The sequence below is a fragment of the Vicugna pacos genome, chromosome 23 (assembly GCF_048564905.1).
Source record: "Vicugna pacos chromosome 23, VicPac4, whole genome shotgun sequence".
Classification (NCBI taxonomy): domain Eukaryota; kingdom Metazoa; phylum Chordata; class Mammalia; order Artiodactyla; family Camelidae; genus Vicugna; species Vicugna pacos.
The window spans coordinates 9,145,962-9,170,971 of NC_133009.1; the positions used below are offsets into that span (position 1 = coordinate 9,145,962).

At 36.5% G+C, this 25,010-nt stretch overlaps 1 protein-coding gene across 8 annotated transcripts in view; it reads left to right on the forward strand.

Moving 5' to 3' along the window:
- LOC116279904 (membrane cofactor protein-like) overlaps window positions 1-25,010 on the forward strand; it is a 281,425-nt gene that overhangs the window by 15,927 nt on the left and 240,488 nt on the right. For 5 of the 8 annotated variants that reach the window (XM_072948464.1, XM_072948463.1, XM_072948465.1 and 2 more), the window contains exons 5-11: window positions 8,936-8,983; window positions 11,607-11,654; window positions 13,941-13,988; window positions 16,625-16,672; window positions 18,953-19,000; window positions 21,638-21,685; window positions 24,312-24,344. In XM_072948464.1, the coding sequence (XP_072804565.1) occupies window positions 8,936-8,983; window positions 11,607-11,654; window positions 13,941-13,988; window positions 16,625-16,672; window positions 18,953-19,000; window positions 21,638-21,685; window positions 24,312-24,344 (321 nt within the window). Of the gene's footprint in view, window positions 1-8,935; window positions 8,984-11,606; window positions 11,655-13,940; window positions 13,989-16,624; window positions 16,673-18,952; window positions 19,001-21,637; window positions 21,686-24,311; window positions 24,360-25,010 lie in introns of all 8 variants that reach the window. The other 3 variants (XM_072948462.1, XM_072948467.1, XM_072948468.1) reach the window with 3 other exon arrangements.

A 25,010-nucleotide genomic window follows, 5' to 3' on the forward strand; every position in this document is an offset into this window, starting at 1 on the left:
CTTCTTAACAAAATATCAACGAACCAAATCCTGCCATATATAAAGATAAAAATGCATCATAAACAAATAAATTTATTCCATAAATGCAAGATTGGTCAAATTTTTAAAAATCAGTATTTTTATCATATTAAGAGACTATAAAGAAAAAATTAATATGATCATCTCAATAAATTCAAAAAAAAGCACAACTGGCAGAATTCATCATCTTTTCATGATAAAACTTATCAGCAAAGTAGGAATAGAAGGGAACTAGCTGTCTCAACCTGATGAAAAGAATATCAGAAATCTCACAACCAACATTATACTTAAAGGTAAAAGACTAATTTCTTTCCCCTTCAAGGTAAGAAGAAGTGTATCTATACTCACCACTCTGTTCAATATTGTACTGGAGGTCCCACCCACTCTGGTAAGACAAGAGAAAGAAAAAGGCATACGTATGTTGGAAAGAAAGATAAAATAGTTTCTATTCATTTATGACATGATTGTCTACAAAGAAAATTCTGCAAACTGAAGTTTTAGCAAGGTTGCAAAATATAAGATCAACATACAGAAATCAATTGAATGTCTATATACTAGTAACAATTCATTACAAATTGAAAATCTTTACACACAATCCCAATAAAAATCCCAGTAGACCTTTTTGTATAAATTGACAAGTTGATCCTGAAATGACAGATAGAAAGACAAAAGAACTAGTATAGCTAAAACAATTTTGAAAAAACTGGAGGATATCTGATGTCAAGACTTGGTATAAAGCATACTATAAAGCACATAAGCAAGACAGTTTGGTATTGGTGAAAGGATAGCCATTTAGAGCAATGGAACAGAACAGTGAGTCCAGTATTAGACCCTTGCATATATGTCCAGTTGATTTTCATCACAGGTATACAAACAATTCAGTGAAATAACATTGTTTTCAATAAATGATACAGGCACAATTGGACACCCAGATGCTTAAAAAAAAGAACCTCAGCCCACATTTGTACCATATGCAAACATTCATTCAAAAAGGAGCACAGGCATTGATGTAAAGCCTACAACTACAACACTTTCATGAGAAAAGGGAAAAAATAAAAAACATTTGTGGCTCAGACAAATATTTCTTGAATATAATCCATAAAGCAAGATGCTTTAAAGAAATTGGATATTCCAAACTCAAAACTTCTAGACTGCAAAAGATATGAAGGAAACAACAACAACAAAAAACCAATAGACTGGGAGAAAATATTTACAAAGTATATATCTAATAGTTGATTTGTGTCTTTGATATATAAAGAACTTTCAAAACACAATAAGAAAACAAGCTGATTTTTATAAATGAGCAAAATTTTAATAGACATATTTCATCAAATATGATAGGCAGATGGCAAAAAAAAGGATGTGAAAAGTTGCTCTATATTATTAGTAATTACTAACCACCTATTAGATTGTCTGAAATTAAATAGAAAAACAAAGAATAATGCTAAGTACTAGTGAAGCTATGGAACAGTTGAAACTCTCATACATTGCTGGTAGGAATGCAAAGGGGTACAACCACTTTGGAACACAGTTTGTAAATTTCCTATAAAGTTAAGTGTATACTTTGTATATAACATTGCACCCCACGTGGTCAAATATACACATAATTGAAGTCTCAGAAAGAAGAGAAGGCAATATAGGAAAATATTTCAATAAATATGGACCAAAATAATTTATCTTTGATCCAAATAACAACACTACCAACCCAGTCCACAAAATGCAGTGACACTAGCAGGATAAATAAAATTTCTAATTTACTAAGAAACAACCACCAAACTAAATACATCATGGTAAAACTACTGAAAACAAAACAAAACAAAGACATGGAAGGGAGAAAGGAAGGGAATAAAAGGAAGCGAGGAAGAAAGAAAAACCAGTGAGAGGTGGAAAAGGTAGTATACTGAAGACATACCCACCAACCCCCACCTTACCCAAGCTGACTGCTCTTAAGGAACTGTGAAGAATAGAACACAGTCGCTTCTGCTAATGTGTTGAAAGAAAAGTAAAGCACTTAAACTAGAATTCTCTGTCAAGAAGAAATCTTTCAAAATTGAAGGGGAAATAAATAAAACCAGTTTTAGATTAAAAAAAAAGAAAGCTTAAAGAATTTGTCATTAGCTGACCTGACCACAAGGATTGATAAGGAAGTTCAGCAGCTGAAGACAAATGATACCTGGTGGAAATTCAGATCTAAGGAAAAGGAGGAAGAACATGCTTCTGGTTTAAAAGGCTTTATGTTATCTGGCCATCATCCATTGCTCAGATTTCACCTCCTAAGATGTTCTCTGGAACTTACTGCCCAGCCCAGTGTTTTTTTAGTTCTGGTTCTTTTTTCCCCAATTCTGCAAAAGTAATCCTGAAGTCAATCTAGAGGGCATGACCTGTGTTTTACTTCTGAAGGAGTAGAGTGGGGAATACCAAACTACACCAGCGTGAGGGCTAAGCATTTTGCATGGCTGGATTTTTGAACTTTTAAGTTTGAATACTTAAAGTATTACCCACTCCGAAAAGTCTTTGCTACCTTTCTAAAAGAGCAGGGAACTCTAACTAGTGTCACCATGATCTTTAAAAAACTGTCCTAGAGCTAGAGTATCAAAAGTTGCTTTTGAACTTACCTTGAATTTGTATCTGGTAGTTAGACCTTTCTCAAAACTTGTCAGCAATAAAAAAAAATTAGGAAGGCCAATAAACTATAGTGACATTCTGTTCTAGGTGGAAAAACATCATTAGATTTCTCTAAATTTGTGCCTAGAATTCAAATGCACAAATAAAGTCTTTTTGTTTTTTTCAATTAACATCTTGTCTTTCATTTCTTTCCTCTTTCCTCCCACTGGAAATTACAACTTTCCACCAGTATTTTCTGTGTGAAAGCAGCTTTCTGTTAATTCTGGAATTTCTCCACTTTTCATTGGTCAAATGTAAACTTCCAGTATTTGAAAATGGAAAAATGTTAACAGGAAGTAGAAATTTTTTTCCTACAAAGATGTGGTGATATTTGAATGACTCCAAGGATTTATGCTTACTGGCAGCCTCTCAGTGTCCTGTGGTAGTGAAGATACGTGGGAACCTGAGATGCCGAAGTGTACTAAAAGTACAAATGTTGTCTCTTCTTTGTCTTTTAACTTTCTTTTTTAGTTCTTATTTTGTTCACATTGATAAGAATAAGTGAAAAGAAGCAAACTTAGTACTTAACTCGGATATGTATTCATTTCCATGGCAGATATATGAAAAATTTACATACAATTCTGCTGCTGTGGTTTCTCAGGCTGTTAGAGAGTCAGCACATTATGTTAGCACTTAACACAGGTGTATTAATACCTTTTGTTCAGTATTTTAAGGTATAAAAAGAGATGGGAATCGTTTTTCAGAGTAAATTGAAGCATGGGAATTTTTACCTTGAAATAAGTCAAGAATGAGAGGCATAATTCATATAAATGAGGGGAAAGCAGTAATCCCAGGTGGTTGGTCCTACACTGTTTTGCTTTTCAGTGCTGATTCTTCTCAATACATCACTTCCAATTTCAGGCCATTCAGGTACAGTAATTTTTTTTAACATTTTTTATTGATTTATAATCATTTTACAATGTTGTGTCAAATTCCAGTGTTCAGCACAATTTTTCAGTCATTCATGGACATATACACACTCATTGTCGCATTTTTTTCTCTGTGATTTATCATAACATTCTGTGTATATTTCCCTGTGCTATACAGTGTAATCTTGTTTATCTATTCTACAGTTTTGAAATCCCAGTCTATCCCTTCCCACCCTCTACCCCCCTGGTAACCACAAGTCTGTATTCTCTGTCCATGAGTCTTTAGATTCCATATATGAGCGATCTCATATGGTATTTTTCTTTCTCTTTCTGGCTTACTTCACTTAGAATGACATTCTCTAGGAGCATCCATGTTGCTGCAAATGGCGTTATGTTGTCGGTTTTTATGGCTGAGTAATATTCCATTGTATAAATATACCACATCTTCTTTATCCAGTCACCTGTTGATGGACATTTAGGCTGTTTCCATGTTTTGGCTATTGTAAATAGTGCTGCTATGAACATTGGAGTGCAGGTGTCATCCTGAAGTAGATTTCCTTCTGGATACAAGCCCAGGAGTGGGATTCCTGGGTCATATGGTAAGTCTATTCCTAGTCTTTTGAGGAATCTCCACACTGTTTTCCATAGTGGCTGCACCAAACTGCATTCCCACCAGCAGTGTAGGAGGGTTCCCCTTTCTCCACAGCCTCTCCAGCATTTGTCATTTTTGGATTTTTGAATGACGGCCATTCTGACTGGTGTGAGGTGATACCTCATTGTAGTTTTGATTTGCATTTCTCTGATAATTAGTGATATTGAGCATTTTTTCATGTGCTTTTTGATCATTTGTATGTCTTCCTTGGAGAATTGTTTGTTTAGGTCTTCTGCCCATTTTTGGATTGGGTTGTTTATTTTTTTCTTATTGAGTCGTATGAGCTGCTTATATATTTTGGAGATCAAGCCTTTGTCGGTTTCACTTGCAAAAATTTTCTCCCATTCTGTAGGTTTTCTTCTTGTTTTATTTCTGGTTTCCTTTGCCCTGCAGAAGCTTGTAAGTTTCATTAGGTCCCATTTGCTTATTCTTGCTTTTATTTCTTCTAGGAGAAAATTTTTGAAATGTATGTCAGATAATGTTTTGCCTATGTTTTCCTCTAGGAGGTTTATTGTATCTTGTCTTATGTTTAAGTCTTTAATCCATTTTGAGTTGATTTTTGTATATGGTGTAAGGGTGTGTTCTAGCTTCATTGTTTTACATGCTGCTGTCCAGTTTTCCCAACACCATTTGCTGAAGAGACTGTCTTTATTCCATTGTATATTCTTGCCTCCTTTGTCGAAGATTAGTTGACCAAAAGTTTGTGGGTTCATTTCTGGGCTCTCTATTCTGTTCCATTGGTCCATATGTCTGTTTTGGTACCAATACCATGCTGTCTTGATGACTGTAGCTCTATAGTATTGTCTGAAGTCTGGGAGAGTTATTCCTCCAGCCTCTTTCTTTCTCTTCAGTAATGCTTTAGCAATTCTAGGTCTTTGATGGTTCCATATAAATTTTATTATGATTTGTTCTAGTTCTGTGAAATATGTCCTGGGTAATTGGATAGGGATTGCATTAAATCTGTAGATTGCCTTGGGCAGTGTGACCATTTTAACAATATTGATTCTTCCAATCCAAGAGCATGGAATATCTTTCCATTTTTTAAAGTCTTCTTTAATTTCCTTCATCAATGGTTTATAGTTTTCTGTGTATAATTCTTTCACCTCCTTGGTTAGATTTATTCCCAGATATTTTATTACTTTGGGGCTATTTTAAAGGGGATTGTTTCTTTACTTTCTTTTTCTGTTGATTTATCGTTAGTGTAAAGAAATGCAACTGATTTTTGAACATTAATTTGTAACCTGCTACCTTGCTGAATTCTTCAATCAGCTCTAGTAGCTTTTGTGTGGACCTTTTAGGGTTTTCTATATATAGTAACATGTCATCAGCATATAATGACACTTTTACCTCTTCTTTTCCAATTTGGATCCCTTTAATTTCTTTCTCTTGCCTGATTGTTGTGGCTAGGACTTCCAGGACTATGTTGAATAGGAGTGGTGATAGTGGGCATCCTTGTCTTGTCCCAGATTTTAGTGGGAAGCTTTTGAGTTTTTCACCGTTGAGAACTATGCTGGCTGTAGGTTTGTCATATATAGCTTTTATTATGTGGAGATATGTTCCCTCTATACCCACTTTGGCGAGTTTTTATCATAAATGGGTGTTGAATTTTATCAAATGCTTTTTCTGCATCGATTGAGATGATCATGTGGTTTTTGTCCTTTCTCTTGTTGATGTGATGTATTACATTGATTGATTTGCGTATGTTGAACCAGCCTTGTGTCCCTGGGATGAACCCCACTTGGTCATGATGTATAATCTTTTTTATGTGTTGTTGGATTCTACCTGCTAAAATTTTGGTGAGGATTTTGGCGTGTATGTTCATCAGTGATATTGGCCTATAATTCTCTTTTTTTGTAGTATCTTTGCCTGGTTTTGGTATCAGGGTGATGGTGGCTTCATAGAATGAGTTTGGGAGTATTCCCTCCTTTTCAATCATCTGGAAGAGTTTGAGAAGGACTGGTATGAGTTCTTCTTTGTATGTTTGGTAGAATTCCCTGGTGAAGCCGCCCAGTTCTGGACTTTTATTTGTAGGGAGGTTTTTAATTGCTATTTCTATTGCCTTTCTAGTGATCGGATTGTTGAAGTGTTCAGTTTCTTCTTGATTCAGTTTTGGTGGACAGTATGTTTCCAGAAACTTGTCCATCTCCTCTAGGTTATCCAGTTTGGTTCCATATAGTTTTTCATAATATTCTCATATGATATTCTGTATTTCTATTTTGTTTGTTGTAATTTCTCCATTTTCCTTTCTTATTTTGCTAATTTGTGCTCTCTCTTTTTTCTTCTTTGTGAGTTTGGCCAGAGGTTTGTCGATTTTATTTACTTTTTCAAAATACCAGCTTTTGGTTTGGTTGATTTTTTCTATGGTCTTGTTAATCTCTATTGTATTTAATTCCTCTCTGATCTTTATTATTTCCTTCCTTCTGCTGCTTTTTGGGGCTTTTTGTTGTTCTTTTTCTAACTGATTCAGGTGGTGGGTTAACTTGTTTATTTGAGATTGTTCTTCCTTTTTGAGGAAGGCCTGTATCGCTATAAACTTCCCTCTTAGCACTTCCTTTGCTGTGTCCCATAGGTTTTGAGTGGTTGTGCTTTCATTATCATTTGTCTCAAGGTATTTTTTAATTTCATCTTTGATTTCCTCATTGATCCATTGTTTTTTCAATAGCATATTGTTTAATCTCCATGTTTTTCTTTTTTTCTCCTTTGTTTCTCTGTTGTTGATTTCCAGTTTCATGGCATTGTGGTCAGTAAAGATGCTTGAGATAATTTCTATCTTCTTAAATTTGTTGAGGTTTCTTTTGTGTCCAAGTACATGATCGATCCTGGAAAATGTTCCATGTGCACTTGAAAAGAATGTTTATTCTATTTTTTGGGGGTGTAATGCTCTGAAAATATCCACCAAATCTAGTTTTTCTATTGTAGTATTTAATTTCTCTGTTGCCTTGTTTATTTTCTCAGGTACAGTAATCTTCTATTTATAGTTTACAAAACATTTTTTAAATTCATGGGATGAACAGTCATCATTTACAGTACCAAAGAGATGAAGAATATACTTACAGTCATTTTAGTTGTGATACTTAGTAATTCTAAAAGTATTTGCCATAGTTCAGATACCAACAGTAAGTAAACATGGGCAAACTATGTAAACCTTACATCTGAGTACAGAGTGATTTAATACCTGTAATAGCAAAGTTAAAATGTGGTGCATTTAAAGCACTTAGCACAGTACCTAGCATCTAGAAAGCTCTTAAGGTAGCTCCCATGACTTACAGCATCTGCTTTACAGGGTATTTTTCAGGTCCAGGATTATGGTTCATTTCCCAGACTGGAACCAGTTTGCTTCATTTTACAAACTGGGAAATCTCTGTTATCACCAGAGTAAGGCCAGTATTTCCATCAACCTCTCTATTCTACATATCAGAGATTTATAATTTTTCTCTCTCCTGGACATTCTTATTTGGCAACAGAAAGGAAATCTCATAGCCACTGAAAGGCAGGAAAAGTCTTTATTTATTGAAATGAAGTGGGTGATTTCTGGCTAAGACTACTGATCAGCTGCTCTGCTTAAGTCTTGAGAGACTATTTTGATATGATGGAAGGAATTATATTCCTGATTTCAGGGCTGCCACCTCTGGCTTCTCTTTACAGCAGCAGAAGCAAGAGACAAGAGCAAGAATGGGTAGAGCACGAGCCTGGGCAGAGGGTGCTCAGGATGCTAGGGAGGCTCGGCTCACTCAAGTAACATCACTTCTGTGGGCTCTAGTTTCCTGTTTAATGAAGCTGTGGAAGTCAAAGCTCAATGACTGGCTTCTAATCTGTTTGTCTTTTTTCAGTTGTCCTAACATTTTAAAGGCTTGAGGGGAATTATTCATGTTAACATGGTAATTAGAGCACCTTTTTAGAACTGCTCTAAAGCTGGTACCCGTATCCGCCTGGAGTACCATGGTGAGGTGAGGGCTGTGAAGATTCAGGGGGAAAGAGATGATATTTTTTGGACGATCTATAAAGACTGCATATGAAGTTATACTCACTGACCCATCCCTGTGTAGTCACAGAGTCCCGTTGAGAATATGCACTATGATACACTATTTTTGTTGACTTGATGTTTTAAATATGCACTATGATATACTATGTTTGTTTTGAAAGTGTGGAACATAAACACTTATTGAGGACTTAGAAAACATTGATACACTTCAGTGTTTGAAGAAGAGGTGAATTGTTTGTGAGAAAAAGCTTATGAAGAGAAGAAACTACTGGGATTTTTTAAAAAATCAAAATCAACTCTCCTTATGGGATTGTTAATCATATTTTTAATATCACTTTGAGGAAGACTATACGAAAAGCACAGTAGCAACATAAATGGTATAAATCAGATTCAAATATGCTAATATGAAAAAAGTCCAAGCAATACTATGCCAACAAGAAAAACATACAAATTATGGAATATAATGCTACTTGAGCCATTTAAAGAACACTAAGTTTTATCATTTATAGTTGACTACAGGGATTTCCATTATAAAATACAAAGTTGTGTTGTACATTTTATGCATACATCCTTATCTACTTGTGCAAATATATATCTAGACTGAATTCCAAGGAGTAGACTTGCAAACATCTGAGTGTATGTGTATTTTTTATTTGAGAAATAATCAATCTTTTTCTAAAACAAAAAAAATGAAATACATAATTTTGTATTGATAAGGCTGATGCATTGAGTCAAATTTATTTTTTGCAGGTTACAAGCCTCACTCTGCAACCCAGCCTCCAGTTCCAAACTATCCAGGTTTAGTAATCCTTTATCCTTCTTATATTGTTAAGAACTTTATAAGGTGATGGGTACAAAATCATGTCTTATTTTAATTTGTGTTTCTCTAATTATCAGTGAGATTGAACTTTTTCTTATCTGTATCTATTTATTGTATTCTTTCTTCCTTTTTCATTAGGAATCTAAATTATTTTCCTTATTGATTTCAACTTATATATTAAAGCCCTTTTAACATGAAATGAACTTTATCAGATATATTTTTGACTTATTTTCAGTAGTTAGAATTTTTTAGGTTTTTATACTATACTTTTAGATGTAGATTGCCTTTTATAAATTTTTATTACATGAGTACACAAGTACATACTTGTAAGTTTTCGAACATTACAAAAGTACACAGAGTAAAATTATTTCCCCTTATCATTCCATAGCCTATTACCTGTGTTAATCACTGATAATAGTTTAGAATGCCTCTATATACTTCTGAAGATAAAAATCCTTATATGTCTAGTTATACATTTACTTTGATGGGTTTTTTCCTCTTTTTCTTCTTTTGCAGAAATGGTATCATTCTGTTCTTATTTTTATGAAAATTACACACTTTTTGAATTTAATGTCGTTTGGAACTGTATTTTAATTTACTCTTATCCTTATTCACAGTGACTTTAATACATGTCATCATAACTTATTTAAATATACTACAATCAGTGGTCATTTATACGTGCAAAAATTTTACATTAAGAAGCACTTGGATGTATCAATCTTTTTCCTAATGCCTGTGAGTGTTTTGTCTTTCTTATAAAAGACATATAAATCATAGAAACATTGCAACCATGCATCTTGAATGTATGGTTTGCATTTAAATCTTTGGTACATTTGAAATCGTTAAGGTATGTTGAACGACTTTGTGTTCCTCTTCACTCCACCCACCCCCAGCCAATGGCAAAGTAGTATCATTTGTTGAATACATTATCTCTCTCCAACTGTTTTGAAGGGCCAGGTTTGTCGCCGTTAAATCCATAGGCATTCTAGTCTTCTATAGGCTCTCTTGAACTCTGTCCCTGTCTGTGCCAACACCAAATCATTTTCTTAACTCAAGTACTATAATATGTTTTACTGTCTGGGAGAATGCTTCCTATTCAGAGGTGTACAGGCTATGCTCATGTTAATGTTTCCAGGTCAACTTTTATTTTCTTTTCCTTACCATGTCAGCTAATTAAGTAGCACTGAGTACATTCAAATTCAGGTCCAAGACTATGGGTGATTTCCAAGACTGCAATAAGTTTGCTTCGTTTTACAAACTGGGAATTGCCTTTGTCACCCAAATAAGACCAATATTTCTGCCACCTGCACTATTCTACACCTCCTGGAGTTATTATATTTCTTTATACTGGTTATTCTTATTTGGCACAGAGGGTAAATCTCATAGCCACTGAAAGTCAGGAAAAGCCTTTATTTACTGAAATGAAGTGGGTGATTTCTGGCCGGGACTGCTGATCAGCTGCTCTGCTTACGTATTGAGAGACTATTTTGATATGATGGAAGGAATTATATTCCTGATTTCAGGGCTGCAACCTCTGGCTTCTCTTTACAGCAGCAGAAACAAGAGACAAGAGCAAGAATGGGTAGAGCATGAGCCTGGGCAGAAGGTACTCAGGGTGCTAGGGAGGCTCTGCTCACTCAAGTAACATCATTTCTGTCGGCTCTAGTGTCCTCTTTAATGAAGATGTGAAACTCAAAGCTCAAAGACTGGCTTCTACTCTGTCTTTTTTCTGTTGTCCTAATAATTTAAAGGACTGAGGGGAATTATTCATCTTAACATGGTAATTAGAGCACCTTTTTAGAACTGCTGTAAAGCTAGTACCCAGTAACCGACTACAGTATATTGGTGAGGTGAGGGCTCTGAAGATTTGGAGGGAAAGAGATTATCTCTGTTGGACAATATGTAAAGACTGCATATAAAGTTATACTCATTGACCCATCCCTGTTTAGTCAGAGGGTGCTAGTGAGAATATGCAATATGCTATACAATGATTGTTAATGTGCTGTTTGAAACTGTTGACCATAAACGCTCCCTAAAAATTTAGAAAAAATTCATAACCTTTAGATTTGAAGTAGGGGTGAACTGTTTGAGGGAAAAAGCCCATGAAGGGAAGAAACAACTAGGATAAACACAAAAATTAAAAGCAAATATCCTTCTGGGACTGTTAATCATTTATTATCATCAGTTTGAGGAAGACTATACCAAAAGCACCAGGAGCAACATACTGTTACGTCAGGATAAAATGTGCAAATATAAAAACATGTCCAAGACATAACATGTCAAACACAAAAAGACACAAATTCTGTAACATAATACTATGTGAAAAATGCAGACAACACTAAGTTTTATGATTTATAGTTGACTACTAGGATTTCCACTATAAACCACAAGGTTGTGTTGTATATTTTATGCATATATCCTCACCTACATGTGGAAATATATATTTAGACTGAATTCCTGGGAGTAGAATTGCAATGTTCTGAGTGTATGTAGATTTTTCATTTGAGAAACAATCAGTCTTTTCCTAAATCAAACAAAAAAATGAAATGCATACTTTTGTATTGATAAGGCTGGTGCATTGATTCAAATTTATTTTTGCAGGTAGCTATCCTCCCGCTTCAGCCAATCCTGCAGGTACAAACTATCCAGGTTCAGTAACCTTTTATCCTTCTAATATTGTTCAGAACTTTATAGGTGATGGCTACCAAATCATATCTTATTTTAATTTGCATTTCTTCGGTTCTCAGTGAGATTCAACTTTTTCATCTCTGTATTTCTTTATTTCTTATATGCTTTCTTCCTTTTTCTATTGGAATTCTAAAATAGATTTTCAGTGATATGACAATATAAAATGAAGCCCTAGTACTATGAACTGAACTTTATTCCGACGTTTCTATTTTTGCCTTATTTTCACTAGTCAGATTTATCTTTAAGATTTTTATACTATGCTATAAGATGCAGGTTGATTTGTATATTATTTAGCTACATGAGGGGTTCACAAATAGAATTTTGTAAGTGTCCGATCATTGCAAAAGCACACAGAGCCTAATTAGATCCCCTGATCTTTCTCTAGCCTATTATCTGAGTTAATCACTGCTAATATTTAAGAGTGTCTCCATATATTTCTGCAGATCAAAATTCTTGTATGTGTAGTTGCACATTTACTTTCATGGATTTTTCCTCTCTTTTTCTAACACAGAAATGGTATCATTCTGTTCATATATTTCTTCAACTTAAACTCTTTGAATTACTGTATCTTTGGAATTGTAATTTGATTTATTCTTATCCTTACTCATGATAACTTCAATATACGTCGTCATATTCGAACTCTTCTCCAATCAGCGGTCCTTCTATGTGCTAAAGTTTCACATTAACAGATAGTTACGTGTATCAATCTGTTCCCTCCTGGCTGTGAGTGTTGTGTCCTTCTAATTAAAGCTTCTGGACTTCCCCATGCTGAAATCATAGAAACATTGCAACCATGCATCCTGATTGCGTTGCTTGCATTTAAATCTTTGGTACATTTGAAATCGTTCAGGTATGTGGGACGACCTTGTGTTCCTCTTCACTCCACCCACCCCCAGCCAATGTCAAAATAGTATCATTTGTTGAGTAAATTGTCCTCTCTCCAACACTTTTGAGGGGCCAGTTGTTGTCACCCATTAAATCCATCAGTGTTCTCGTCTTCTGTAAGCTCCCTTGAACTCTGTCCCAGTCTGTGCCAACAGCAAATCATTCTTATCATTCTACTTTTAGAATAGGTCATAATGTCTGGCAGGACGCTTTTGCCCTGAAATGTACAGACTAGGCAAATCTTAATGTCTCCAGGTCAACTTTTATTTTCTTTTTCGGACCATCTCAGCTAATTAAGTAGCATGGGTACATGCACATTGATGTCCAAGACTGTGCTCCATTTCCCAGACTGCAACCAGTTGGCTTCATTTTGCAAACTGAGCATTTCTGTTGTCCCCCCATTAAGACCAGTATTCCTACCACCCGCACCATTCTCCACCGCATAGAGTTATTATTTTTCTCTCTCCTGAGCATTCTTATTTGGCAACAGAAAGGAAACCTCATAGCCACTGAAAGGCAGGAAAAGTCTTTATCTATTGAAATGAACTGGGTGATTGCTGGCCGGGACTACTGATCAGCTGCTCTGCTTAAGTCTTGAGAGACTATTTGAATGTGATGGAAGGAATTATCTTCCTGATTTTAGGGATTGCACGTCTGGCTTCTCTTTACAGCAGCAGAAGCACGAGACAAGAGCAAGAATGGGTAGAGCACGAGCCTGGGCAGAGGGTGCTCAGGGTGCTAGGGAGGCTCTGCTCACTCAAGTCACATCTCAGCTGTGAGTTTACTTTCCTGTTTAATGAAGGTGTGGAACTCACAGCTCCACTACTGGCATTTATTGTGTTTGTCTTTTTCCTGTTGTCCTACTATTTTCAAAGATTCAGGGGAATTATTCATATTAACAGGGTTACTAGAGCACCTGTTAAGAAATGCTGTAAAGCTGGTACCCCGTATCGCCCTAGAGTACCGTGGTGAGTTGAGGGCTGTGAAGATTCAGGGGGACAGACATGATTTTGTTGGATGATACATAAAGAAGTTATACCCAATCAGAAAAGGATACAAACTATCGAGTATACTACTGCTAGAAGAGCTCTTAAACACACTTAGTTTTAGGATTTATACTTGACTACTAGGATTTCCATTGTAAACTACAGTGTTGTGTTGTACATTTTATGCATTCATCCTTACCTACGTGTAAAAATGTATATTTAGACTGAATTCCTGGGAGTAAACTTGCAATCTTCTGGGTGTATGTGGACTTTTATTTTGCGAAACAATCAGTCTTTTTCTAAATCAAGCAAAAAAATGAAAGCCATAATTTTGTATTGATAAGGCTGGTGCATTGATTCAAATTTATTTCTGCAGGTAACAAGCCTCCCGCTTCAGCCAATCCTGCAGGTCCAAACTATTCAGGTACAGTATCCTTTTATCCTAATATTGTTCAGAACTTTATACGTGATGGCTACCTAATCATGCCTTATTTTAATTTGCATTTCTTCGGTTATCAGTGAGATTCAACTTTTTCTTCTCTGTATTTCTTTATATCTTATATTCTTTCTTCCTTTTTCTACTGGCTTTCTAAAATAGTTTTTTGGTGATCTGAAACTATAAAACGAAGCCCTAGTACCATGAACTGAACTTTTTTCCGACTTTTTTTTTTTGCCTTATTTTCACTAGTCAGTTTTATCTTTAAGATTTTTATACTATGCTATAAGATGTAGGTTGCTTTGTATAAAATGTAGCTACATGAGGGGTACACAAATAGAATTTTGTAAGTATTCGATCATTGCAAAAGCACGCAGAGTCAAATTAGATCCCCTGATCTTTCTCTAGCCTATTACCTCAGTTAATCACTGTTAACATTTAAGTGTCTCTATATATTTCTGTAGATCAAAATTCTTATATGTGCACATGTAGTTTGATGGATTTTTCCTCTCTTTTTCTAACACTGAAATGGTATCATTCTGTTCATGTATTTCTACAACTTACACTCTGAATTTAGTGTCTTCTTTGGAATTGTATTTTGATTTATTCTTATCTTTACTCAAGATGACTTCAATATACGTCGTCGTATTCGAACTCTTCTCCAATCAGCGGTCCTTCTATGTGCTAAAGTTTCACATTAACAGATAGTTGCGTGTATCAATCTGTTCCCTCCTGGCTGTGAGTGTTGTGTCCTTCTTATTAAAGCTTCTGGACTTCCCCATGCTGAAATCATAGAAACATTGCAACCATGCATCCTGATTGCGTTGCTTGCATTTAAATCTTTGGTACATTTGAAATCGTTCAGGTATGTGGGACGACCTTGTGTTCCTCTTCACTCCACCCACCCCCAGCCAATGTCAAAATAGTATCATTTGTTGAGTAAATTGTCCTCTCTCCAACACTTTTGAGGGGCCAGTTGTTGTCACCCGTTAAATCCATTGGCGTTCTCGTCTTCTGTAAGCTCCCTTGAACACTGTCCCAGTCTGTGCCAACAGGAAATCATTCTTTTCACTCTACTTGTAGAATAGGTCGTAATGTCTGGCAGGACGCTTTTGCCCTGAAATGTACAGACTACGCTAATCTTAATGTCTCCAGGTCAACTTTTATTTTCTTTTTCGGACCATCTCAGCTAATTAAGCAGCATTGGGTCCATGCACGTTCACGTCCAAGACTGTGCTCCATGTCCCAGACTGCAACCAGTTGGCGTCATTTTACAAACTGGGACATACATATCTGTTGCCCCCTTTAAGACCAGTATTCCTACCACCCGCACCATTCTCCACCGCATAGAGTTATTATTTTTCTCTCTCCTGAGCATTCTTATTTGGCAACAGAAAGGAAACCTCATAGCCACTGAAAGGCAGGAAAAGTCTTTATCTATTGAAATGAACTGGGTGATTGCTGGCCGGGACTACTGATCAGCTGCTCTGCTTAAGTCTTGAGAGACTATTTGAATGTGATGGAAGGAATTATCTTCCTGATTTTAGGGATTGCACGTCTGGCTTCTCTTTACAGCAGCAGAAGCACGAGACAAGAGCAAGAATGGGTAGAGCACGAGCCTGGGCAGAGGGTGCTCAGGGTGCTAGGGAGGCTCTGCTCACTCAAGTCACATTTCAGCTGTGAGTTTACTTTCCTGTTTAATGAAGGTATGGAACTCACAGCTCCACTACTGGCATTTATTGTGTTTGTCTTTTTCCTGTTGTCCTACTGTTTTCAAAGATTCAGGGGAATTATTCATATTAACAGGGTTACTAGAGCACCTGTTAAGAAATGCTGTAAAGCTGGTACCCCGTATCGCCCTAGAGTACCGGGGTGAGGTGAGGGATGTGAAGATTCGGGGGACAGAGGTGATTTTGTTGGATGATACGTGAAGAAGTTGTACTCATTGGCCCATCCCTGTTTAGTCACAAGGTCCTAGTGAAAATACACACTGTGACTATGTTTGCTGGTATGCTACATTGAAACAGTGGACCGTAAACACTTCTTAAGGACTGAGAAAACATTGGTTCTTTTTCATCTTGGAAGACGAGGGGAATTAATTGTTTGTAAGACAAAGCTTACGTGGAGAAGAAACTACCGGGATTAAAAGAAACATGAAAATCAACTCTCCTTATGGGATTGTTAATCATTTTTTTATCATCAGTTTCAGATACACTATACCAAAAGCACCAGGAGCAACATAAATGATGTTAAGTGAGGTTTAAATGTGCTAATGTGAAAGAATGTCCAAGACATACTATGCCGACCAGAAAAAGATACAAACTATGCAATATACTACTACTTGAAGAGCTTTTAAACCACACTAAGTTTTAGGATTTATACTTGACTCCTACATTTCCATTATAAACTACAGATTTGTGTTGTACAACTTATGCATACCTCCTCACCTATGTGTAAAAATGTATATTTAGACTGAATTCCTGGGAGTAAACTTGCAATGTTCTGGGTGTATGTGGATTTTTATTTTGAGAAACAATCAGTCTTTTCCTAAATCAAGCAAAAAAATGAAATGCATACTTTTGTATTGATAAGGCTGGTGCATTGTTTCAAATTTCTTTCTGCAGGTACCAAGCCTCCCGCTTCAGCCAATCCTGCAGGTCCAACCTATCCAGGTACAGTAACCTTTTATCCCTCTAACATTGTTCAGAACTTTATACGTGATGGCTACCTAATCATGCCTTATTTTAATTTGCCTTTCTTCGGTTCTCAGTAGATTCAACTTTTCCTTCTCTGTATTTCTTTTTTTCTTATATTGTTTCTTCCCTTTTCTACTGGCTTTTTAAAATAGGTTTTCGGTGATGTGACACTATAAAATGAAGCCCTATTACCATAAAGTGAACTTTTCTCCGGCGTTTCTATTTTTGCCTTATTTTCACTAGTCAGGTTTATCTGTAAGATTTTTCTACCATGCTATAAGATGTAGGTTGCTTTGTATAAAATGTAGCTTCATGAAGGGTACACAAATAGAATTTTGTAAGTATTCGATTATTGCAAAAGCACGCAGAGTCAAATTAGATCCCCTGATCTTTCTCTAGCCTATTATCTGAGTTAATCACTGCTAATAGTTTACAGTGTCTCTATATGTTTCTGTAGATCAAAATTCTTACATGTGTAGTTGCACATTTAGTTTGTAGATTTTTCCTCTGTTTTTATTACACAGAAATTGTATCATTATGATCATATGTTTCTAAAAACTTATTCTTTTTGAATTTAATGTCTTGTTTGGAATATAATTTGATTTATTCTTATCCTTACTCATGATGACTTCAATATACATCGTCATATTCAAACTCTTGTCCAATCAGCGGTCCTTCTAAGTGCTAAAGTTTACATCAAGAGATAGTTGTATATATCAGTCTTTTTCCTCCTGGCTATGAGTGTTGTGTCTTTCTTCTAAAATTCTCAAGACTTCCCCATGCTGAAATCATACAAACATTGCAACCATGCATCCTGATTGCATTGTTTACATTTAAAACTTTGGTACATTTGAAATCGTTCAGGTATGTGGGATGACCATGTGTTCCTCTTCACTCCACAAACCCCCAGCCAATGGCAAAGTGGTATCATTAGTTGAGTAAATTGTCCTCCCTCCAACAGTTTTCAGGGGCCAGTTGTTGTCACCCGTTAAATCCACAGGCATTCTCGTCTTCTGAAAGCTCCCTTGAGCTCTGTCCCAGTCTGTGCCAACAGCAAATCATTCATTTCACTGTACTTCTACAGTAAGTCTTAATGTCTGGCAGAACACTTTTGTCATATATACAGGCTACGCTAATCATAATGTCTCCAGGTTAACTTTTATTTCTTTTCAGACCATTTCAGCTAATTTAGTAGCACTGAGTCCTTTCACTTTCAGGTCCAAGACTGTGCTCCATGTCCCAGACTGCAACCAGTTGGCGTCATTTTACAAACTGGGACATATCTGTTGCCCCCTTTAAGACCAGTATTCCTTCCTCCCGCACCATTCTCCACCGCATAGAGTTATTATTTTTCTCTCTCCTGGGCATTCTTATTTGGCAACAGAAAGGAAACCTCATAGCCACTGAAAGGCAGGAAAAGTCTTTATCTATTGAAATGAACTGGGTGATTGCTGGCCGGGACTACTGATCAGCTGCTCTGCTTAAGTCTTGAGAGACTATTTGAATGTGATGGAAGGAATTATCTTCCTGATTTTAGGGATTGCACGTCTGGCTTCTCTTTACAGCAGCAGAAGCACGAGACAAGAGCAAGAATGGGTAGAGCACGAGCCTGGGCAGAGGGTACTCAGGGTGCTGGGGGGGCTCTGCTCACTCAAGTTAACAACACTGCTGTGAGTTTACTTTCCTGTTTAATGAAGGTGTGGAAGTCAAAGCTCCATGACTGGCCTCTGTTGTGTTTGTCTTTTTCCTTTTGAACTTATATTTCCAAAGATAGAGGGGAATTATTCATATTAACATGGTAATTAGAGCTCCTGTTTGGAAATGCTTTAAAGCTGGTACCCCGTTTCGCCCTAGAGTACCGGGGTGAGGTGAGGGCTGTGAAGATTCAGGGGGACAGACATGATTTTGTTGGATGATACATAAAGAAGTTATACCCAATCAGAAAAGGATACAAACTATCGAGTATACTACTGCTAGAAGAGCTCTTAAACACACTTAGTTTTAGGATTTATACTTGACTACTAGGATTTCCATTGTAAACTACAGTGTTGTGTTGTACATTTTATGCATACATCCTTACCTACGTGTAAAAATGTATATTTAGACTGAATTCCTGGGAGTAAACTTGCAATCTTCTGGGTGTATGTGGACTTTTATTTTGCGAAACAATCAGTCTTTTTCTAAATCAAGCAAAAAATGAAAGCCATAATTTTGTATTGATAAGGCTGGTGCATTGATTCAAATTTATTTCTGCAGGTAACAAGCCTCCCGCTTCAGCCAATCCTGCAGGTCCAAACTATTCAGGTACAGTATCCTTTTATCCTAATATTGTTCAGAACTTTATACGTGATGGCTACCTAATCATGCCTTATTTTAATTTGCATTTCTTCGGTTATCAGTGAGATTCAACTTTTTCTTCTCTGTATTTCTTTATATCTTATATTCTTTCTTCCTTTTTCTACTGGCTTTCTAAAATAGTTTTTTGGTGATCTGAAACTATAAAACGAAGCCCTAGTACCATGAACTGAACTTTTTTCCGACGTTTCTATTTTTGCCTTATTTTCACTAGTCAGTTTTATCTTTAAGATTTTTATACTATGCTATAAGATGTAGGTTGTTTTGTATAAAATGCAGCTACATCAGGGGTACACAAATAGAATTTTGTAAGTATTCGATCATTGCAAAAGCACGCAGAGTCAGATTAGATCCCCTGATCTTTCTCTAGCCTATTACCTCAGTTAATCACTGTTAACATTTAAGTGTCTCTATATATTTCTGTAGATCAAAATTCTTATATGTGCACATGTAGTTTGATGGATTTTTCCTCTCTTTTTCTAACACTGAAATGGTATCATTCTGTTCATGTATTTCTACAACTTACACTCTTTGAATTTAGTGTCTTCTTTGGAATTGTATTTTGATTTATTCTTATCTTTACTCAAGATGACTTCAATATACGTCGTCGTATTCGAACTCTTCTCCAATCAGCGGTCCTTCTATGTGCTAAAGTTTCACATTAACAGATAGTTGCGTGTATCAATCTGTTCCCTCCTGGCTGTGAGTGTTGTGTCCTTCTTATTAAAGCTTCTGGACTTTCCCATGCTGAAATCACAAAAACATTGCAACCATGCATCCTGATTGCGTTGCTTGCATTTAAATCTTTGGTACATTTGAAATCGTTCAGGTATGTGGGACGACCTTGTGTTCCTCTTCACTCCACCCACCCCCAGCCAATGTCAAAATAGTATCATTTGTTGAGTAAATTGTCCTCTCTCCAACACTTTTGAGGGGCCAGTTGTTGTCACCCGTTAAATCCATTGGCGTTCTCGTCTTCTGTAAGCTCCCTTGAACTCTGTCCCAGTCTGTGCCAACAGGAAATCATTCTTTTCACTCTACTTGTAGAATAGGTCGTAATGTCTGGCAGGACGCTTTTGCCCTGAAATGTACAGACTACGCTAATCTTAATGTCTCCAGGTCAACTTTTATTTTCTTTTTCGGACCATCTCAGCTAATTAAGCAGCATTGGGTCCATGCACGTTCACGTCCAAGACTGTGCTCCATGTCCCAGACTGCAACCAGTTGGCTTCATTTTGCAAACTGGGACATATCTGTTGCCCCCTTTAAGACCAGTATTCCTTCCTCCCGCACCATTCTCCACCGCATAGAGTTATTATTTTTCTCTCTCCTGAGCATTCTTATTTGGCAACAGAAAGGAAACCTCATAGCCACTGAAAGGCAGGAAAAGTCTTTATCTATTGAAATGAACTGGGTGATTGCTGGCCGGGACTACTGATCAGCTGCTCTGCTTAAGTCTTGAGAGACTATTTGAATGTGATGGAAGGAATTATCTTCCTGATTTTAGGGATTGCACGTCTGGCTTCTCTTTACAGCAGCAGAAGCACGAGACAAGAGCAAGAGTGGGTAGAGCACGAGCCTGGGCAGAGGGTACTCAGGGTGCTAGGGGGGGCTCTGCTCACTCAAGTTAACAACACTGCTGTGAGTTTACTTTCCTGTTTAATGAAGGTGTGGAAGTCAAAGCTCCATGACTGGCCTCTGTTGTGTTTGTCTTTTTCCTTTTGAACTTATATTTCCAAAGATAGAGGGGAATTATTCATATTAACATGGTAATTAGAGCTCCTGTTTGGAAATGCTTTAAAGCTGGTACCCCGTATCGCCCTAGAGTACCGGGGTGAGGTGAGGGCTGTGAAGATTCGGGGGACAGAGGTGATTTTGTTGGATGATACGTGAAGAAGTTGTACTCATTGGCCCATCCCTGTTTAGTCACAAGGTCCTAGTGAAAATACACACTGTGACTATGTTTGCTGGTATGCTACATTGAAACAGTGGACCGTAAACACTTCTTAAGGACTGAGAAAACATTGGTTCTTTTTCATCTTGGAAGACGAGGGGAATTAATTGTTTGTAAGACAAAGCTTACGTGGAGAAGAAACTACCGGGATTAAAAGAAACATGAAAATCAACTCTCCTTATGGGATTGTTAATCATTTTTTTATCATCAGTTTCAGATACACTATACCAAAAGCACCAGGAGCAACATAAATGATGTTAAGTGAGGTTTAAATGTGCTAATGTGAAAGAATGTCCAAGACATACTATGCCGACCAGAAAAAGATACAAACTATGCAATATACTACTACTTGAAGAGCTTTTAAACCACACTAAGTTTTAGGATTTATACTTGACTCCTACATTTCCATTATAAACTACAGATTTGTGTTGTACAATTTATGCATACCTCCTCACCTACGTGTAAAAATGTATATTTAGACTGAATTCCTGGGAGTAAACTTGCAATGTTCTGGGTGTATGTGGATTTTTATTTTGAGAAACAATCAGTCTTTTCCTAAATCAAGCAAAAAAATGAAATGCATACTTTTGTATTGATAAGGCTGGTGCATTGTTTCAAATTTCTTTCTGCAGGTACCAAGCCTCCCGCTTCAGCCAATCCTGCAGGTCCAACCTATCCAGGTACAGTAACCTTTTATCCCTCTAACATTGTTCAGAACTTTATACGTGATGGCTACCTAATCATGCCTTATTTTAATTTGCATTTCTTCGGTTCTCAGTAGATTCAACTTTTCCTTCTCTGTATTTCTTTTTTTCTTATATTGTTTCTTCCCTTTTCTACTGGCTTTTTAAAATAGGTTTTCGGTGATGTGACACTATAAAATGAAGCCCTATTACCATAAAGTGAACTTTTCTCCGGCGTTTCTATTTTTGCCTTATTTTCACTAGTCAGGTTTATCTGTAAGATTTTTCTACCATGCTATAAGATGTAGGTTGCTTTGTATAAAATGTAGCTTCATGAAGGGTACACAAATAGAATTTTGTAAGTATTCGATCATTGCAAAAGCACGCAGAGTCAAATTAGATCCCCTGATCTTTCTCTAGCCTATTATCTGAGTTAATCACTGCTAATAGTTTACAGTGTCTCTATATGTTTCTGTAGATCAAAATTCTTACATGTGTAGTTGCACATTTAGTTTGTAGATTTTTCCTCTGTTTTTATTACACAGAAATTGTATCATTATGATCATATGTTTCTAAAAACTTATTCTTTTTGAATTTAATGTCTTGTTTGGAATATAATTTGATTTATTCTTATCCTTACTCATGATGACTTCAATATACATCGTCATATTCAAACTCTTGTCCAATCAGCGGTCCTTCTAAGTGCTAAAGTTTACATCAAGAGATAGTTGTATATATCAGTCTTTTTCCTCCTGGCTATGAGTGTTGTGTCTTTCTTCTAAAATTCTCAAGACTTCCCCATGCTGAAATCATACAAACATTGCAACCATGCATCCTGATTGCATTGTTTGCATTTAAAACTTTGGTACATTTGAAATCGTTCAGGTATGTGGGATGACCATGTGTTCCTCTTCACTCCACAAACCCCCAGCCAATGGCAAAGTGGTATCATTAGTTGAGTAAATTGTCCTCCCTCCAACAGTTTTCAGGGGCCAGTTGTTGTCACCCGTTAAATCCACAGGCATTCTCGTCTTCTGAAAGCTCCCTTGAGCTCTGTCCCAGTCTGTGCCAACAGCAAATCATTCATTTCACTGTACTTCTACAGTAAGTCTTAATGTCTGGCAGAACACTTTTGTCATATATACAGGCTACGCTAATCATAATGTCTCCAGGTTAACTTTTATTTCTTTTCAGACCATTTCAGCTAATTTAGTAGCACTGAGTCCTTTCACTTTCAGGTCCAAGACTGTGCTCCATGTCCCAGACTGCAACCAGTTGGCGTCATTTTACAAACTGGGACATATCTGTTGCCCCCTTTAAGACCAGTATTCCTTCCTCCCGCACCATTCTCCACCGCATAGAGTTATTATTTTTCTCTCTCCTGGGCATTCTTATTTGGCAACAGAAAGGAAACCTCATAGCCACTGAAAGGCAGGAAAAGTCTTTATCTATTGAAATGAACTGGGTGATTGCTGGCCGGGACTACTGATCAGCTGCTCTGCTTAAGTCTTGAGAGACTATTTGAATGTGATGGAAGGAATTATCTTCCTGATTTTAGGGATTGCACGTCTGGCTTCTCTTTACAGCAGCAGAAGCACGAGACAAGAGCAAGAATGGGTAGAGCACGAGCCTGGGCAGAGGGTACTCAGGGTGCTGGGGGGGCTCTGCTCACTCAAGTTAACAACACTGCTGTGAGTTTACTTTCCTGTTTAATGAAGGTGTGGAAGTCAAAGCTCCATGACTGGCCTCTGTTGTGTTTGTCTTTTTCCTTTTGAACTTATATTTCCAAAGATAGAGGGGAATTATTCATATTAACATGGTAATTAGAGCTCCTGTTTGGAAATGCTTTAAAGCTGGTACCCCGTTTCGCCCTAGAGTACCGGGGTGAGGTGAGGGCTGTGAAGATTCGGGGGACAGAGGTGATTTTGTTGGATGATACGTGAAGAAGTTGTACTCATTGGCCCATCCCTGTTTAGTCACAAGGTCCTAGTGAAAATACACACTGTGACTATGTTTGCTGGTATGCTACATTGAAACAGTGGACCGTAAACACTTCTTAAGGACTGAGAAAACATTGATACTCTTTCAGCTTGGGAGACGAGGGGAATTAATTGTTTGTAAGACAAAGCTTATGTGGAGAAGAAACTACTGGGATTAAAAGAAACTTGAAAATCAACTCTCCTTATGCGATTGTTAATCATTGTTTAATCATCAGTTTCTGTAAGAGCATACCAAAAGCTCCAGTACTAACATGAATGTTGTTAAGTCAGGTTAAATGTGCTAATACGAAATAATGTCCAAGACATAGTATGCCAACCAGTAAAATATACAAACTATGGTATATAATACTACTTGAAGCTTTTAACGCCCACTAAGTTTTATGATTTATATTTGACTACTAGTATTTCCACTCTAAACTACAGAGTTTTTTGTACATTGTATGCATACATCCTTACCTACATGTGCAAATATATATTTAGACTGAATTCCTTGTAGTAGACTTACAAAGATGAGTGTATGCGTGTTTTTCACTTGAGTAATAATCATTTCTTTCTTAAGCAAATGATGAAATACATAATTTTGTTTTGATTAGGCTTGTGCTTTGACTCAAATTTTATTGCAGGTAGCAAGACCGCCTCTTCAGCCAATCCTGCAGGTCCGAACTATCCAGGTTCAGTAACTCTTTATCCTTCTTATATTATTAAGAACTTTATAGGTGATGTTCCAAATCATGTTTTATTTTATTTTACATTCCTTTAATATCAGTGAGATTCAACTTTTTCTTCTCTATGTTTATGTATTGTATTTTTTCTTCCTTTTTCTATTGGCTTTCTAAATTACTTTTTCAGTGATTTGACTCTATAAAATGAAGCCCCAATTACCATGAAGTGAACTTTTTTCTGTTGTTTGTATTTTTGCCTTATTTTCACTAGTCAGTTATTTTCTTCAAGTTTTTTATACTATGCTAATAGATGAAGTTTGCTTTGTGTAACATTTAGCTACATGACGGGTACACAAATATAATTTTGTAAGTTTTCAAACATTTTAAAAGTATTCAGAGTCAAATTAGATCCCCTGATCTTTCTCTAGCCTATTATCTGAGTTAATCACTGTTAATTGTTTAGAGTGTCTATATATATTTTTGTAGATCAAAATCCTTATCGTGTAGTTATACATTTAGTTTGGTAGATTTTTCCTCTGTTTTTCTTATACAGAAATTGTGTCATTCTGTTCATATGTTTCTGAAACTTATGCTTTTTCTAATTAACGTCTTGTTTGGAATTGTATTTTGATTTCTTCTTACCCTTATTGTGATGACCTT